Genomic DNA, 17,406 nt, shown 5'->3' with positions numbered 1-17,406 from the left:
AAATGAGATATAAGAATATATAAATATTAATATATACGTAGTCGCGGAAGGGATTTGAATTGTGAATTTATATTTGCTTCAAGTAAATTGCTTTAATTTTTAAATTATTCTAATATATTTGTTCGATCTAAATAAGTACAATATTTTTTCTATGGAAAGAAATATTTAGAGAAGATCCGTCTTGGTCTAAAACAATAACCATTTTGATAATTTTGCTAGTTATTTAAGATATGTTTTTAAACAAATAATTGGAGGTCAAATTATCCCCTAATTTGAAGGTCCAACTTGAATTTACTAAGGTTGTGCACAGTTCAATGATATTGATAGCTATTTCTAGTTTTATGTTTTTAAAGTTAAAAGTGATTTTTTAGTACAGCGAAATGTGGTGAGGAATTCGAACTCTTGATGACCTCTTGTCAATTACCATGAACTAAATACAAATTGACTGATAGTGATAGAGAAATATGTTAGAGAGAAAATTAATCTTTAGAGGTAAAAGAAATGCTCTTCGAGATAAAAGTTGGAAAGGGTAAATTTAGAGAGAGAGAGCAAAAAATATCATAGAGAGAACATTAATTAGAGAGAAAAAAAAAAGTTTTCTGTTAGAAGAAAAATTAACCTTTGAATAACAGAAAGCTATTTTAAAAACTCAGCATTTGATAATTACTTTATTTTTTATTTTTTATTTTTAAAAAATATAATAATGTTTATATTCTCATAATTTCTTTAGTATATTTTTCATTTTCAAATTTTAGCTTAGATTTTAAAAATATTATTAAAAGTAGTTAAAAAAAAATCATAGATGAAGACAGTATTTATACACTAAATTTTCAAAAATTGAAAACAACAAACAAAATGATTATCTTATCAAATGGGAAGAAATAATTATTATAGTTTCAATTTCAGAGTCCTAAAACTTGAGTGAGTGAAAATAAAAATATGTATAAAAAAATTGGTCACTTTGGTACTCCCATCAATTAGTGATTATTTTGTACATTATGCTACTTGTATTGGCTATTTATCAACTTAACCTAGTCTGATTATATTTTACCCTTGAAAAGCTCTCCCAATATACTTAATCTTTTGTAGAAATCTCATTATTTCTAGACTATACTATATGCATCTTTCTAATTTAAAGGAAAAAAAAAAACAAACGATTGCCTCCCCTAAAAAGCAACTCAACTATAATTTCAGCCATTGTTATATCACGTCTAAAACATGGCTCAAATAGTCTACATACATATATATAATATTCGTCGATATTCTAACCGATTAGCACATATTACTCTAGCTATTCTCTTAAGACAACCGTGTGACCCTACTACATTTGATTAATAAGAAAACTAGTACGATATTAAATTCTAATTAGGTGGTTACTATAGGTTGAAATCATTTCTTCTAAGTCCTCAAATAGTCAAAATATTAATTAACATCGATATGTCAAGTTCCACATAGCCATAACATTGATATGTCAAGTTCCACATAGCCATAACATTGATATGTCAAGTTCCACATAGCCATAACAATAGTTTTTCTACGAATGGGCTCATTTGCCAAACTCGAAAGAAAACTCTTTGGAGAAAGGATCCCAAGTTTATTTTAAATAACCCCTTCGGAGAATTTGTACTTAATAAGAAAGCATAACTATGTTCAGATCCATACAACACTAGAACTTTTAGTTAGTAAAGGTGAATGATACCGTTGCAACCTGTGCTAGTTCTTGAGCAATTCATTTGCCTTGTTCAACCAAACATCATAAATATCAGATGAAAAAAGAACAAAGTGCACCTGCAAATAATAGCACATGTATTCAAGATTTGAGGAGATCAATAAGAAACTAGAATCATAACGATATCTGTGACTCTATCTGTTTCATAGAGGTGGGTTGTGTGATGAATATTATATATCCATATTTGTATATGAGTTCTCATTTTTTAAAACCTGGTTACTAAAACCCTTGGATAAAAAGACCCCACGAAAGGTGGGATTTGATATATATATATATATATGTTGTATTGAGATAAAGAAGAGTGTAAAAGTTTACATCAAAGATCAGTGAAAATCTAAGAATTTTTCCCATAAAGTAACTGCAAGTTGCTGATAAATTGTATGAATTAGTAGTAACAGTAACACAAGTTACCATCTTAGAACTTCTCCCATACTTTCTTTTTCAAAATGGCAAGGAAAAATAATGAACTCGATTCCCTTGATGTAAATTCTTCACAGAAAGAACCTCCAATGAAATTGTGTTTCTTTTAGATATTGTTTAATGATGTAAGCTTCATGCAACGTGGCCATGATTGTCCTGGGTGCTAAAGACAACATTTACTGCCTTGACGAATCTGGGTTAGCCAACCTTCAACTTGAAGACCCAGATTTGTTACTGGTCACCTTCAAGGGCATTATCCTCATGGATAAACCTCCACGGTGGAAGAGCAATTTTTCTTTCCACGAGGAATTTTGGAAGAGGAGAAGAAACAGAGTGGGAAACTTGAAAGAACTGACTGCACTAAAGTGAGTAGCGATTGAGATGTTCCTCCACTTGGCTAGCTTAGATCCCAATAAAAGACACATCTAGAGTTACCCCCAAGAGGAAAACCGAGATAGTTAAACAACAAAGGATCTACCTTACAACCAAGACCAGGCTCTCTAGAAGCAGCTTCCTCATAACTGACAATACATCGAGGCCTATGATAGTGGATATGGACAGGATGATAGAGAAGCTAGAAGTTTTAAGGAAGAGATCGAGAATTAACAACTAATTTTCCAACAAACCATCTTCAGAGATGACAATAATTAATGGTGTCATATGCGTATTGAAAATGAAAAACCTCTGTTTTCTACTTTCCTTACTCGAATCCTTTAAGGATCTTATCACGACAATGATAAATAAGGCAACTAAAGGAAAACTCGCAGCAGCACGAATAACAAGGGAGAGGGGTGTCCGCTACCTAAGGCTACTACTAGCAAAATTTTACCTCTTGATTTCTCGTTGATAAGAATGTTGGTGAAGAGGAGAGCCCTGCTATTTTCAATTCTTCAGTCTCCTTTGTTCTTTAATAATGTTGGTGAAGAGCCACAAACTTGAATCTACTTTTACCATCTAGGTCTAAGGACTGCTCTAGGTCAAGTCAAGGTAAGACCAATCTACCTCATAGGCTTTTTCAAAATATGCTTTCAGGTTGAAACCTCTTTTCTTTAGAGATTTACACTCTCCTACCAATTTGGAAGCAAGAAGAGTGACATCCAAGATTTAGTGACCAAATTTCAAAGTGTACCACGTTTATTCCCACAATCAAGTAGTCTATACTGAGACGATAGCCCAACTATTCTTGTTGTGAAGCTTTAGGGAATCCTAGAAAAGATTGTCCACGATAGAGATGGGAAATTTACAAGTACCTTCTAGACCAAGCTGTCTAAGCTGTTGATGCATGACGAAAGAACCGAGTCCATGCTTGATGTGGCACGGTCCTGTTTTAATTGCCAAAAGATTTCCCCAACTTGAAAGGGGTCCCTTTAGATTACTTGCAGTCGGCAGCCTATAATGTGACATCTTATTGATCACTCATATGCTGGAAAGAGTGTAAGCAAATTTCAAAGTGGTCCAAGCCTACCCAAAAAAAAGATTCAAGACACATAAAAGAAATGGACAGATCAGAAGCGACAACCTTTAAAGTTCTGATCTGGAGACCAAGTGCTACTCAAGCTAAAGCTAACACCAGAGCAACAGAGTTGTTCGAGGAAGTAAAAACTAACATATGACAAGGAAATATGGGGGCCCGAAGAGATCATCCAAAAAGTTGGTAAAACTTCTCAGTTCTCATAAATCGTAGATATAGATTCAACCTATCATCCATGTTACTTGTTAGTAATCCAAAGCCTTACCATCCTGACTTGAAGATGAGACCTGCAATGAGGAGTTAAAATTCCCACTTGACATGGAGACTAGAAGGATAACGAGATAGAAGAAGTCTAGGTTGAGAGAACCCACAAAATTTGAAGACTTCGACAACAGCTGCTAAAATACTTGCAAGTAGGGAGGGTACTGAGTATCAAAGACATGGAGGTTTCAGGCTTTTGGCCAAAGAATAATATACTGGAAAGGGCAAAAGCCCCTTTATAAACTTACTTAGAATGGAAAATAATCCAAAAACGTCCAAAAATAGAAAATATTGTGACCAAAAGAAGGATACATTTCCCAAGCACCATAGAGTAATGCATTACCTCTTTCAAGGCCCTGGAGAACTCTTTAATGGTAGATATGGCTATTGTGGCAGCTTCATCATAAGGATATCTGCAAGTGTATAATAAAGATCAATAAACAAATATTTGCATGAGGAATCTGGATCAATCAACCATCACAGATAGCTACATTAAAGAGAAGCAAGTACAAATAAAAGGAAAAAAAAGAAAACAGTGGACAAGCCAAGCTCTGTCGGCATTAATCACGAAGGAACTGATTAAAACAGAACTCTACATATAAAGACGTAAAATTCCATTACATTCAACCTCATTATCCAAGCAAAAAATATACCCATAAATAAAGTCAAATATCTACTGTTTTGTCTCTTAAAAGGAAATTACAGCAAAAAATGAAATCATTTCATGTCAACTTACCTAAACACACCACAGGATATGGCAGGAAAGGCAATATATTGAATGTTATTCTCCTTTGCCACAGCCAAGGAATTTCTATATCAATATGGGAACAGAAAATGTTAAAGTCCGGAATTGTAAATCAAACTGAAAAGGAAAGGGCAAATACATAACAAGAACCTATATGCACTTCTCAGTAAAGCCTGGGGGTTACTACTCTTGTAATAGATGGGTCCAACAGTATGTATAACATGAGATGCGGGCAACCCAAAACCTCTGCATTTTTAAGTCACATTAGTATTTGCAAATGAAACAGTTGGTCATGATCAATTACTGAACTAGAACAGCCTACGGAGTAATCCTTGCTTCTCCAGTTGGACAACGGATTCCAGGCTGGACTTCTGGGACAGCATAGCATGCTTGTACGAGATCTGGACCAGCAGCATTGTGTATGGCTACATAACAAGGAGTATAGAAAATTCAAGGTTGCAAATTCACCTTACAAGTTATAAAATTAAAAATAATGCTTTTAACTCCACACCTCCATCAGCACCACCACCTCCAAGCATTACTTCATTTGCTGGATTAACCTACACAAGATTCAAGCCAAAGAAAAGCAACCAAAGCTTAATAATAGATTTCAAGGTATTGGAGAATCCTAAAAATCAGAAAATACATGACAAAATATATGTAATTTTTCTCATAAAAAAGAGAAAAAAAAGGGTTTGAGTTTGTTGGTTGGTTGGTTAGTTTACTTACTTAGTGGGCTTAAATCTTAAATAAATATAAAGGTTAATCTCTTGTATTAGCAATCCCTTAAGTAACAAAAAAAAAAAACTAATGGTTGAGAGTTTTGGAGATTTCTCTCCTTGATGCTTGGTTGCATCACTTACAGTTACACAATAAGTTAATAGAGGTATTCAATCATCAGATATAAACAATCATCCCAAGAAGTATCGAGAGCCATTTCAAAGTTCAGCTTAACAACTATCTTTTGTAGTTTAAAGCAAAAAACTACTGAGGAAAATTTGTACTCACCAATGACCTATTTCTTAGAACCACTAAATTGGTCTTCCAATGAATTTGAGTACACAGTAACCTTAATCTATACAATACCCCAATCACAATTCTACAAAATAGTTCTCAGTAGATTGATTGATAAGTCTAGATACCTCCAGGTCGCAAATGACTAAAACAAAGGAAGAAATCCCACAATACAGCATCTCGACATTTTTTAATTCCACTACCCCTCATCTGAACTGAAGATCATTCTGATCATTAATCAACGCAGAGATCGTTTCAATTTACCAGTTCCTACCATCCTCTCCAGTAAGCAAATCAATAAAAACCCTTCAGTAAAATTGGCGATTCTTTAGATAGAGATTTGCAAAATGAAAGGGGGAGAGAGTGTGTCACCAACAATGGCATCAGAGGAACCGTCGATGAACCAGTGCGTGATATCCCCCTTCTGAATAACGAAATCGGTTGAGGGAGAGATTTTGAAGCGAACCACTCCATTGCCCGCTCCATTCGACATTGAGGCGGCCAAAATTCTTGCTCTTGATCGCTGGAAATGAGAAGAAGACGAGAAATTTGGAGAGAAGGTGAGGGATTTTGGTTGTGATACTCTGCTGAACAGCGAACCTGCAATTTTCAAACAAGCCATTCATTCAATTTTCAAATATGACGCTGAACATATATCTGAAAATATTAAAAGAAAAAGTACAAATTCTATTTTCGATTGAAGTCCGATTTCTGTTTTCGAAGGAGTTCCGAGATATATATCAATTACCAGCTCGTTGTACCACGTTTTGATTTTGATGTATTTAGTAGGACTCATGAATATCACGTGCAATGTACGTGTAATTTATCATTTTATTACTATTAGTCTAGGAACAGTTTTATCATCCACTTTATCTCTTTTAATTTCTCTAATTTTATCTCTCCTTCTAAATACTATCTGTGAATCTTTACAAATTTTTCTCTCCCTTGTTTCCCATTCCTCTAATTTTTTCTAGTTTTTTCTCTCAATCTTTACAATTTTCAAATAAATTTAAATAAATAATAATTTGAGTAAGGAATTTGGATGAGTGGAGAAAAAAAAGAAGTATAAAAGTGAACGGAGGAAGAAAAATAATGAAATTACTCGAAGAGAAATCTTTTAGAAAAAGAAAATTATTCGACAAAAGTGGAATTTATAAATGTGTGAAAAAAAATATTTGAAAATTAAGAGCGATGGTGGAGAAAATTGGTGGAATTTGGAGAGGGAGAGTGGCGTGTGGGAGAGGAAGAAAGAAAATTAGTGAAATTTGAGACGATTTCGAGTCCAATTTGGAATCATGAGGGTTGACTGCCTAATATATCAGGCTAATGGCAGGAATAAAGAAAAATTTAGGTAGTTTTGAAAATTGTTCAAAAGTATTAGGACATCGTAAAAATAAAAAATGGACAATTGATTTTTTTCTCTCGAGTCTAAGAATTTATATGGAAGAAATTTTCAAAGTACTAAGGATCCATTTAATAACGTTTCTATTTTTCGTTTCCAATTTTGTTAAGAAACTTAAATATTTGACAACTATTTAGGTTTATTATTTCTATTTTTTAGAAATATTCTCAAAATGTATAAATGTCCATTAAAAAAAACTTTGTATATGTTGCTCTAAGAGGAGGGTATATTTTTAAGTGCCTGCTACTTTTATATTTTTCAATTGTCTACTACTTTTTGTCACTTATATGAATAAATCATAGACATGTCATATTAATTAATGACAAAAACTATATATATGATCATTATAATTCAATGACCAAATTTGTAATTTAACCCGGTTTAATTTATGGTTATCAGATATGATGATAAAATAAATTACAAATATCACAAAATTGACCTTATCATTTAGCCAAGATCTGAGAGGTTGCACGACGAATATTAAATTTCATCTCATTTTTCTGTTGCAATCGTTTGAGCAATTATGTAGCTCAATTTGATAGCTTCTTATAAACTTTTGAGATTATGTTTATCTACTCTTTTGTACTTCAAAATTTTCTTTAATAGGTCCTTAAACTTTTGATTTCAAATCTAATAAGTCTAAACTTTTGATTTCGAATCTAATAAGTCTATGTCGTTAGTTCTAGTGTTTACGTCACACTAATTGTATTATTTACTGATTAGGTGAAGAGTTGATTTGAAGCAAGTTTAGCAACCGTTAACTACAATAATGGAGCCAACAAACAAAGACCTCTTTTTCTAGTTCAATCAACAATATACGGGGTGAGGAATCCAACCATCCACCTTTAGAATAGTAATACGTTTTTTCATCTATTGCGCTATGCTCTCGTATTGACCAACAAAATAAAGACTTATTATACTCAATATTCGAGGGTTAATCACTTTATAAAATTTTTTAAATTGTATGGACTAAATAGACACGATAGAAACTTCGAAATGGGTTAATAACTTTCTAAATTTTTTTCTTAAATTATATAGACTAAACAGACACGATAGAAACTCTCAAATACAATTAACTTAGAACTGAGCTACCTATATTCTCTCTTTTATACAGCTGTGTTTGGATTTATATAAATAATAATACATGATATAGGTAGCTATATTTACTATCTCCTTATATTTATTCTTCTGTAAACTGTGTTGGTTGGTACTGAGTTCATATCAGCCCCCTCTTTCTGCCACCTTTTCCCCTCAGCTTCCCAAAAGCCAAACAGTTCAATATTTCACAACCCTTCTATACATTCACCTCGTTTTCCATTTAAAAATTTCACTAAAAAAAGCTCGCGAGGGAGTATTGTTGGAAATGATAAATATTAAAACCTGTTGTTGTCCAACATCAGATCGGAAGAATAACTTTTGGGAAGTTGGTTTATAAGCATTGACTCAGTATTGAACTTATAAACTTGGTGTGAGGCAAGCCAAGACCAAGACCCACACGCGCGCCGCCACCATCAGGCTGGGGCTCGGGCTTGGTTCAAGTTTAGAGATTAAAATGGCTAGTCAAAGGACACATAGGTGGCCAAAATAATTTTTGAATTTTTATTTTTTAAAAATCCAATTCTATTGTGGGCCACCCCGTCACTATAAAAGACTCACTCCTTGCCATTTCATTTCATCCCATTCGTCTCAATCTTCACTCTATTCTTTCACTTTTCCACCTCTTTCAACTATCTTAACTGAGCACGAGATTGATTTCACTCCCATTCCGATGAGTGCACGTCTGAATTGGACGTCGTGTTAACCTTGGAGAGCATACCGGTAGTAAAACGATTTAGCACCAAGATCGTGCCGATTTTGCTTCCAAGGCAGTGTTCCACCCACGACACAACGTTTTTACCTCCTGGTTTCAATTTTGTCCTTTAATTTCCAACAGTTGAAAGCAAAATTCTACTAATGGCTACTATCCGATCTGGGAAGGTCCTGCCGGACTTGTCAAAATTGGAACCACTCGACGAATCCAACTATCGCCAACGGTAACAAAAGTTATTGATCTTCTTTGAGCAGTAGAAGATCGACTACATTCTCATTGCTGCTTAGCCCGTCGTCGTTACTACTGTTGCCACCACTACCGCCGCAGCTGTTGCAACTGCCGCTACCGTCACCGCAACCATCACTGATCCGCCTGCCGTTGCTGCTGCCACCATTTCAGTTGCTGCTGCTGTTCCTGGGACGTCTACTGCCGTCGAAGCTGACAAATTCGAGAAAGACAACAAAACGGTCCGTAGGCATCTTCTCAACCATATGAACGACTCTCTCTTTGATCTCTTTGTAGTCCAAAAATTTGCAAAGGTCATTTGGGACATGTTAGAGTCTAGATATGGTGGAGACGATACAGGCAGAAGGAAGTACGTCGTTGGTAAATGACTTCAATGTCAAATGTCGGACGACAAACCGGTGATGGACCAGGTTCATGAGTACGAAAACCTGGTGGCAAGTGTGTTGTTTGAAGGCATAAAGATGTGTGAGATTTTTCAAGCCAATGTGTTGCTCGAGAAATTACCTCCTTCCTTGAGTGATTATCGCAACCACTTGAAACATAAGAAGAAGGACCTGACTCTGCAAGAGCTGATCAGTCACGTGCGCACGGAGGAAGCCAACAGGCTAAAGGATAAGCTCTCTTCTCAATCCTCAAATTCAGTTAAAGCTAATTTGGTTGAATCTTCTAGTGCTTCCAAAGACAGGTTCAAAAATAAAGGGAAGACAATTGCAAAGGATAGAGCTGAAAAGAACAAAGGTCTCCAACCTAAAAATACTGGTGGAAGAATTGAGAAAACTAAACTGGTCTACTATGTCTGTGGAAAACCCAGGCACAAATCCTATCAGTGCACTCAGAGGAAAGATAGGAAAGATCAAATGACTACTCCACAAGCCAAGCTTACAGAGACAGATGACATCATTACCGCTGTGGTTGTGGAAGCGAATCTAGTAGATAACAAATCCGACTGGATTCTTGACACAGGAGCATCCAGACATTTCTGCTCGAACCGTGACCTCTTCCATGACTTCCAGGACTCTGCCGACGGTGAATGTGTTTTCATGGGAAACTCTGTCACACTGGAGTACTTGGGAAAGAGAATGTTCTCATGAAACTCACATCTGGCAAAACTTTACCATTAAGTAATATGTTGTATGTTCCTTCCCTGCATAGGAATCTGGTGCCAGAAGGTCTATTGAACTGAGCCGGACTTAGGATTGTGTTTGAGGCCAACAAGGTTATTATCACCAAAAATGGTGACTTTGTTGGTAAGGGCTATTTAGCAGATGGTTTGTTTGTTCTCAACACTACTTCTTCAAATGAAATTAATTCTAGTTCTGCTTACATCGTTGAGTCTCTTGATGTGTGACATGGTAGATTAGGGCATGTGAATATTGCATCATTTAAAAGGCTTAGGACTCTAAATTTAATTACTGCTTCCGATATGCCTGAAATTAAAATATGTCATGTCTGTGTAGAAGCAAAGTTTGCTAAAAAAAAAACCTTTTAAACATGTCACTGCAAGGTGTACTGAACTCCTAGAATTAATTCATTCTGATTTAGCTGATTTCAAAAACACAACTAGCAGAGGTGGAAAAAAATACTATATTTCTTTTGTTGATGATTTTTCTCGACATACGAAAATATATCTCCTAAAATCTAAAGATGAAGCTAGTAGTATGTTTTTGAAATTCAAAACTGAAGTAGAAAAACCAATTAGATAGGAAAATAAAAAGGATAAGATCAGATAGGTGAATATAGTGATAATTCGCTTAAAGATTTTTATGAATCAAGTGGAATTATACATGAATTTACTGCTCCATATTCACCTCAACAGTATGGAATAGCTTAACGGAAAAATAGAACTTTAAAATAAATGATAAATGCCATGCTATTAAGTTTTGGTCTATCTGATGATATGTGGGGGAAAGTTTCACTTTCTGCATGTTTTATTCTTAACAGGGTCCCTCACAAAAGGCTAGATAAGACACCATACGAGCTCTAGAAAGGGTATTCACCAAATCGGAGCTACTTGAAGGTGTGAGGGTGCTTAGCAAAGGTGGCATATCTAGCATTCAAAAAACGTACGATTGGATCTAAAACTTTTGATTGTGTTTTCATTGGTTATGCTCAAAATAGTTTTGCATATAGGTTCATGAGCTTGAATGACAAATCAATATGTGAATATAGAGATGCTATATTTTTTGAAAATATCTTCCATATGATTAGAACTGATGGTGAATCTGGTGAGACATCAAAAACTGCATGCATATCGTTGCCCACCACTTCTGTTGATATGCTAGACTCTGAACTTAGATCTAATGATACAATAGATTTTGAACCTAGGAGAAGTAAAAAGCAAAAGGCTAGTCAAAGTTTTTGACCTGACTTTCTAACTTCCTATCTGGTAGAAAACTTTGACAAGATAGATGATCAGTTCGCTTGCATGTATTTGATAGATGAAGATCCTAAAACCAACCAAGAAGCTATAAATGTCTTAGATTCTAGCCTATGGAAAGAAGCTATTAAAAGTGAGCTAGACTCCATAGTTATTAATCAAACCTGGAAATTGGTAGATTTACCTGTAAGAAACGAACCTATTAAGTGTAAATGGATCTTTAAAAGAAAAATGAGACCAGATGGTACAATAGAAAAATATAAAGCTAGACTAGTAGTTGTAGGTTACACACAAAAGTATGGCATTGATTACTTCGATACGTACTCTCTTGTAACCAAGATTGCTACGATTAGATTTTTGATAGCCTTGGCTGCTATTCAAAGTTTAGTAATATATCAAATGAATGCAAAAACAGCTTTTCTCAATGATGATTTAGAAAAGGAGATCTACATGACACAATCTAATGGTTTTCTAGCTACTGGTCAAGAAAATAAAGTTTGCAAGCTAAAAAAATCTCTATGGCCTAAAACAAGCTCCTAAACAATGGTATGAAAAATTTAATGACACTTTGGTAAACAATGGTTATAAAGTAAATTGATCTGATACATGTATTTAGTCAAAGTTGTTTGGAACTGATTGTGTGATAATATGCCTGTTTGTTGATGACATGCTCATTTTTTGTTCGAACTTAGATATCATTAATGAGACCAAGTTACTCCTTTCTTCACATTTTGAAATGAAAGATTTAGGAAAGGCTGATGTAATACTTGGTGTAAAAATAAGGAAAAATGATCATGAATATTCTTTATGTCAATCACACTACATTGAGAGAATGCTGAAAAAATTTGATCACTTTGATAGTTTATCTGTAAGAACACCTTATGATGCCAGCATGAGTCTTAAAAAGAATAAGGGTGATAGTGTATCTCAATTCGAATATGCAAAGATTATATGTAGTGTTATGTTTCTAATGAATTATACTAGACCTGATATTGCATATGTGGTGAGTAGACTAAGTAGATACACTCATAACCCAGGTAAAGATCATTGGACTGCTCTACATTGATTGCTAAGGTATCTTAGGGGTACAATGGATTATTGTTTGCATTTTAACGAGTTTCCTGCTGTGCTAGAAGGATATTGTGATACAAACTAGGTTACAGATAATGATGAAGTGAGTTCCACCAGCAGGTATGTGTTTACTTTTGGCGGTGGAGCTATCTCATGGAAATCAGCAAAACATACATGTATTGCTCGCTCTACCATGGAATCTGAGTTCATAGCACTTGAACTGGCAGGTCGAGAGGCGGAATGACTGAGAAGTCTTCTTGAAGATGTGCCACTGTGGGAGAAGTCTGTACATGTATCTATACATTGTGACTCACAAGCTGCCATAGGGATTGCAAAAAATATTGTGTACAATGGCAAGAGACGTCACATTCGTCTAAGACATAGAGTTGTGAAATAGTTGCTGAAAGATGGAATTATATCCTTGGAGTATGTGAGGTCTGAGAGGAACTTAGCAGATCCTCTCACTAAAGGCCAAACAAGGAGAGTAATTCTAGAGTCCTTAGGATGCATGAGACTCAAGCCATGATGTTTTCTCACTAGCATGAATCCATAGCTCTTCTTTTGGGTGGTCCATGTATGGACTGATGGATGTAGTGAAGCATATGTGAATCCATAGCCCTTCTTTGGGTGGTTCATGAATGGACTTGATGAATATGGTGAAACACTATGAATCCATAGTCTTTTTTGGGTGGTCCATGCGTGGACTTGATGGATAATATTCAAAGTCTTCATATCTCAGTTTTGAGTGGTTTATCTATGATAGACTTGATGAAGTGACAAACGTGACTGTGAAGGTAAGGCCGCCTTCTATGAAAGAGTAGAGTTGAGTAGTCTCTTTCTAGAGCTTTCAGGATGACTCAAGGTGTATGTGCATGGCCATTAAAAGCACTTGACAACTATCGCAGAATCAAAATCGAGGATTCACACGCGTTGTGGGGGTCTCAACTATAAATACTGAAAGTTTAAGAGGTAACTCACTTTCATTACTTAGGTTATTGTTCTACTTCACTATGCATTAATTCAAATCGAAAGATATTAATGCTTAAGTTATTTATCCTTTGCTCAGTTACTACATCCTTTTTCTTACTCATTACTTTTACTATGTTGTCATTCATGGGGGTTGTTTGGAATGACAAATATTAAAACCTGTTGTTGTCCCACATCAGAAGAATAACCTTTGGGAAATTGGTTTATAAGCATAGACTCAGTATTGGGCTTATAAACTTGGTGTGAGGCAATCCAAGATTAAGGCCCACACGCGCGCCGCCGCCGTCCAGCTTGGGCCTAGTTTTCCTTTTGGAACAAATTTCTTCAACAAAGTCAAAGACACGTGGCAAACTCAGAGGAATTGTTGGATATGTAGATAGATTAACGTTGAATGAGAAAGTCAAGCAAACGTGTCAAGTTTAGAGATTAAAATGACCAGTCAAAGGACACATGGGTGGCCAAAATAATTTTTGAATTTTTATTTTTTAAAAATTCAATTCTATTTTGAGTCACCCCGTCACTATAAAAAGCTCACTCCCCTGCCATTTCATTTCATCCCATTCATCTTAATCTCCACTCTATTCCTTCACTTTTCCACCTCTTTCAATTATCTTAACTGAGCACAAGATTGATTCTACTCCCATTCCGACGAGTGCACGTCTGAATTGGAGATTGTTTTAACATTGGGGAGCATACCGGTAGTAAAATGATTTAGCACCAAGGTCGTGCCGATTTTGCTTTCACGGCAGTGGTTCCTCCCACGACACAACGTTTTTACCTTCTGGTTCCAATTTTGTCCTTTATTTTCCAACAAGTATAAGCTAATTTGAGCATAACTTAACTAGTTAATACAAAAATTAGCTTTTAAAAAGTAGAAGGGTCGGAAACCCACCCCACCACACCCCTAACTAAACTAAAAAAAAAAGGTTAGAATATGAAAAATAATTATTTTCTACCTACTATTATTTTGTCACCTTATATTGGACCATTCAACGCCCTCGATTCAGGTCAATTTTAAGATTTAGTGGCTAAAATGAAATTATGTAAAAGTTCAAGAACCAAAATGAGATTTAAATAAAAAATGTATTGATTGTGTCTGGCTCTCTTGTAAACCAATCAGAGGGACACTGTTTATGCAGAGAATTTGCACAATGTCAAACCTCAGTCAAGTTCAAACTCGGTCCTAGCTCCAACTTGGAATGCAACGGGAAAACCTGCACAAGAGGGCAAAATCTTCGACGCTCAAGTCAGTAAGTAGCTCTGACTCAATATTAAGTTCGAGGAGAAATTCGATACCTAATGGTAAAATGAGGCCCTCTATTTATAGGTTTAGGCTCCGACAACGGTTGTTGTAGGATCGAATGACAACACTAGAGGGGGGTGAATAGGGTTGCTTACTACTTTTTAAAAATTAAAAATAAATTCAAGGTAATAAACAATTATGCAATCAATAAAAGAAGATTAACAAGAAGAGGAAATATTGAACAAACCTATATGCAATCTACCAAGATTCAAAGTAGATAAATACTGAATTTAAAAGAGAGAAGAGAAGAGAGTGGTGACACCGAGAATTTTTATAGTGGTTCAAAAATTCCTACTCCACTCCCCAAGTTTCCTTTTTCGGTATTTTACTGCAGTGACCCTCTTACGGGTGAGAACCAAACCGATCGACTCTCTTTTTGTCCTTGACTAAAGAGAAACCCAAGATCAGTATGTGTGTTCAGGATCTAACCAATTTACCTTTCTCACAACCTAAGGTGTACACACACCTTAATACAAAACCCAATTTGAAAATAAAGAATTCAAAAGCACAAGTGGATTACAAAAATTTTGCACCAAAGTAAGGGCTAAGAAACCACACTCTAATGAATTTCTCACAAAAAGATAGACAAGTTATGTGTAGGAGAGAATGAAGATTTTGCAAAAGTTGAAAGAAGAATTTGAAAACAAAGGACTTTGCTTTAATAGTTGGTGTGTTGAATGGTAGAATTTGGTGGCATTAAATAGAATTTCGATGATGAATTTTGGCCATTGGATTTAGGGCAACAAAGGATGAATGATGTAGATTAAGAGGTGAGGTAAGGAAATGAAATGAGAACATAATTATGTGATTAAAAGAAATTGGTGGAGATTGAGAAATTATTGAGATTGGGAGTGATTGAGAAGATTGAGAGTGATTTTTCTCTTGACTTGTTTTGACTATAACTTTTTCGTTTAAACTCCGATTTAAGTGATTTGACAGGTGTTGGTTTTGTCTTTTCGAGCTCTACACCATGGACACTTTGAAATACTCAAATTGTTAGATTATACTTGGTTTGTGATCATCAAAATATTTAGTTTGATTGAAGCCATAAAGCTAACAATCTTCCTCTTTTTTATGATGACAAACCACTCAAGAAAGTACATTTTTCAAAGTGGCTTATTCTCCCCCTGTTGTTATTATCAAAAATAATTTCCATGAAATTCAGCTCTCCCTTAATAAGGTAATTATTGCATGGTAAAAAAAATTCTCCCCCTCAATTATACATACAGAAAAATTATCTCCCTAACAAATACGTTTAGACAATTAAATGCGAATGATACCAAGTGCAAGTCTATTCATACAAAATGCTTCTTCATTTAATGGTTTAGTAAGAATATCTGCTACTTGTTTTTCAGTGTAAACATAATTAAGTACAATATTTCCATTTTGCATATGTTCTCTATGAAAATGATGTCAGATATCTATATGTTTTGTCCTAGAATGCTGAATGAGATTCTTGGTTAAATTAATTCAACTAGTATTATCACAAAAGATTGGAACATGTTCAAAATTTAAACGAAAATCACGCAATGTTTGTTTCATCCATAAAACTTGAGAAGAACAGTTAGCAGCAGCAATATATTCAGCCTCAGTAGTAGATAATGCAACAGAATTTTGCTTTTTACTAAACCAAGACACTAAAAAACTACCCAAAAACTGGCAAATTCCACTAGTATTCTTCCTATCAGTTAAACTACCAGCAAAATCACCATCGAAACAGGCAATTAAATCAAGAGATGCATTCTTAGGATACCATACACCTAAGTCAATAGTTCCAAGCAAGTATTTAAAAATTCTTTTAATAGCATGAAAGTGTGATTCTTTAGGACATGATTGAAATCTAGCACACACGCATACACTGAACATAATATTCGGTCAACTCTCAGTTAAGTAAAACAAAGATCCGATCATACCTCTATAAGCTTTTATATCTACATTTTTACCTTTTTCATCTTTATCAAGCTTTGTGGTAGTGCCCATCGGAGTCTTTGCTATTTTGGCGTTATCGAACTTAAACTTCTTGAGCAGATCTCTTGTATATTTTTCTTGATTGATGATGATTCCCTCTCTAAGTTGTTTGATTTGAAGCCCAAGGAAGAACTTGAGTTCTCCCATCATGCTCATCTCAAACTCACTATGCATACACTTAGAGAATTCTTCACATAATGAAGTGTTAGTGGCACAAAAAATAATGTCATCTACATAAATTTGCACTAACAAAATATCATTTTCTTTGGTTTTAATAAAAAAGTGTAGTGTCAATAAGTCCCATTTTAAAACCTTGTTCAAGCAAAAATTTACTCAAACGGTCGTTCCAAGCTCTAGAAGCTTGTTTAAGACCATAAAGAGCTTTCTTTAATTTAAAAACATGATTTGGATTTTCAACACTTTCAAAACGAGGAGGTTATTCAACATATACTTCTTCCATTATAAAACCATTTAAGAAAGCACTTTTCATATCCATTTGATATAAAGTAAAGTTCTTATGAGATGCAAATGCAAGCAACATTCTAATTGATTCAAGTCTAGCAACAGGAGCAAAAGTTTCCTCATAATCTATTCATTCTTCC

The 17,406-nt window shown here is 34.9% G+C and overlaps 1 protein-coding gene across 1 annotated transcript; it reads right to left on the bottom strand.

The window, feature by feature from the left end:
* Positions 1-1,440: 1,440 nt before the first annotated feature.
* LOC111015968 (appr-1-p processing enzyme family protein) lies at positions 1,441-6,323 on the bottom strand. The gene is made up of 7 exons (XM_022291183.2): positions 6,017-6,323; positions 5,138-5,186; positions 4,949-5,051; positions 4,777-4,872; positions 4,618-4,692; positions 4,225-4,294; positions 1,441-1,788 (listed from the first exon to the last, which is right to left on the bottom strand). The coding sequence occupies exons 1-7, from the start codon at positions 6,260-6,262 to the stop codon at positions 1,714-1,716; spliced, it is 714 nt and encodes a 237-aa protein (XP_022146875.1). The 5' UTR covers positions 6,263-6,323; the 3' UTR covers positions 1,441-1,713.
* Positions 6,324-17,406: the final 11,083 nt, after the last annotated feature.

Source organism: Momordica charantia (assembly GCF_013281855.1).
Source record: "Momordica charantia cultivar OHB3-1 chromosome 9 unlocalized genomic scaffold, Mcharantia_2.0 BLBB01000009.1, whole genome shotgun sequence".
Lineage (NCBI taxonomy): Eukaryota > Viridiplantae > Streptophyta > Magnoliopsida > Cucurbitales > Cucurbitaceae > Momordica > Momordica charantia.
This window is presented reverse-complemented; position numbering and strand designations above follow the sequence as displayed.

Bases quoted from the DNA above. Each gene is read 5' to 3' on its own strand.
- LOC111015968 (XM_022291183.2), bottom strand. From the start codon at position 6,262: ATGGCTTGTTTGAAAATTGCAGGTTCGCTGTTCAGCAGAGTATCACAA. The intron at 5,187-6,016 runs GTTGGTGACACA...AATCTTGTGTAG, and splicing joins ACGGTTCCTCTGATGCCATT to GTTAATCCAGCAAATGAAGT. The intron at 4,693-4,776 runs GTTCTTGTTATG...ATATTGATATAG, and splicing joins TTACTGAGAAGTGCATATAG to AAATTCCTTGGCTGTGGCAA.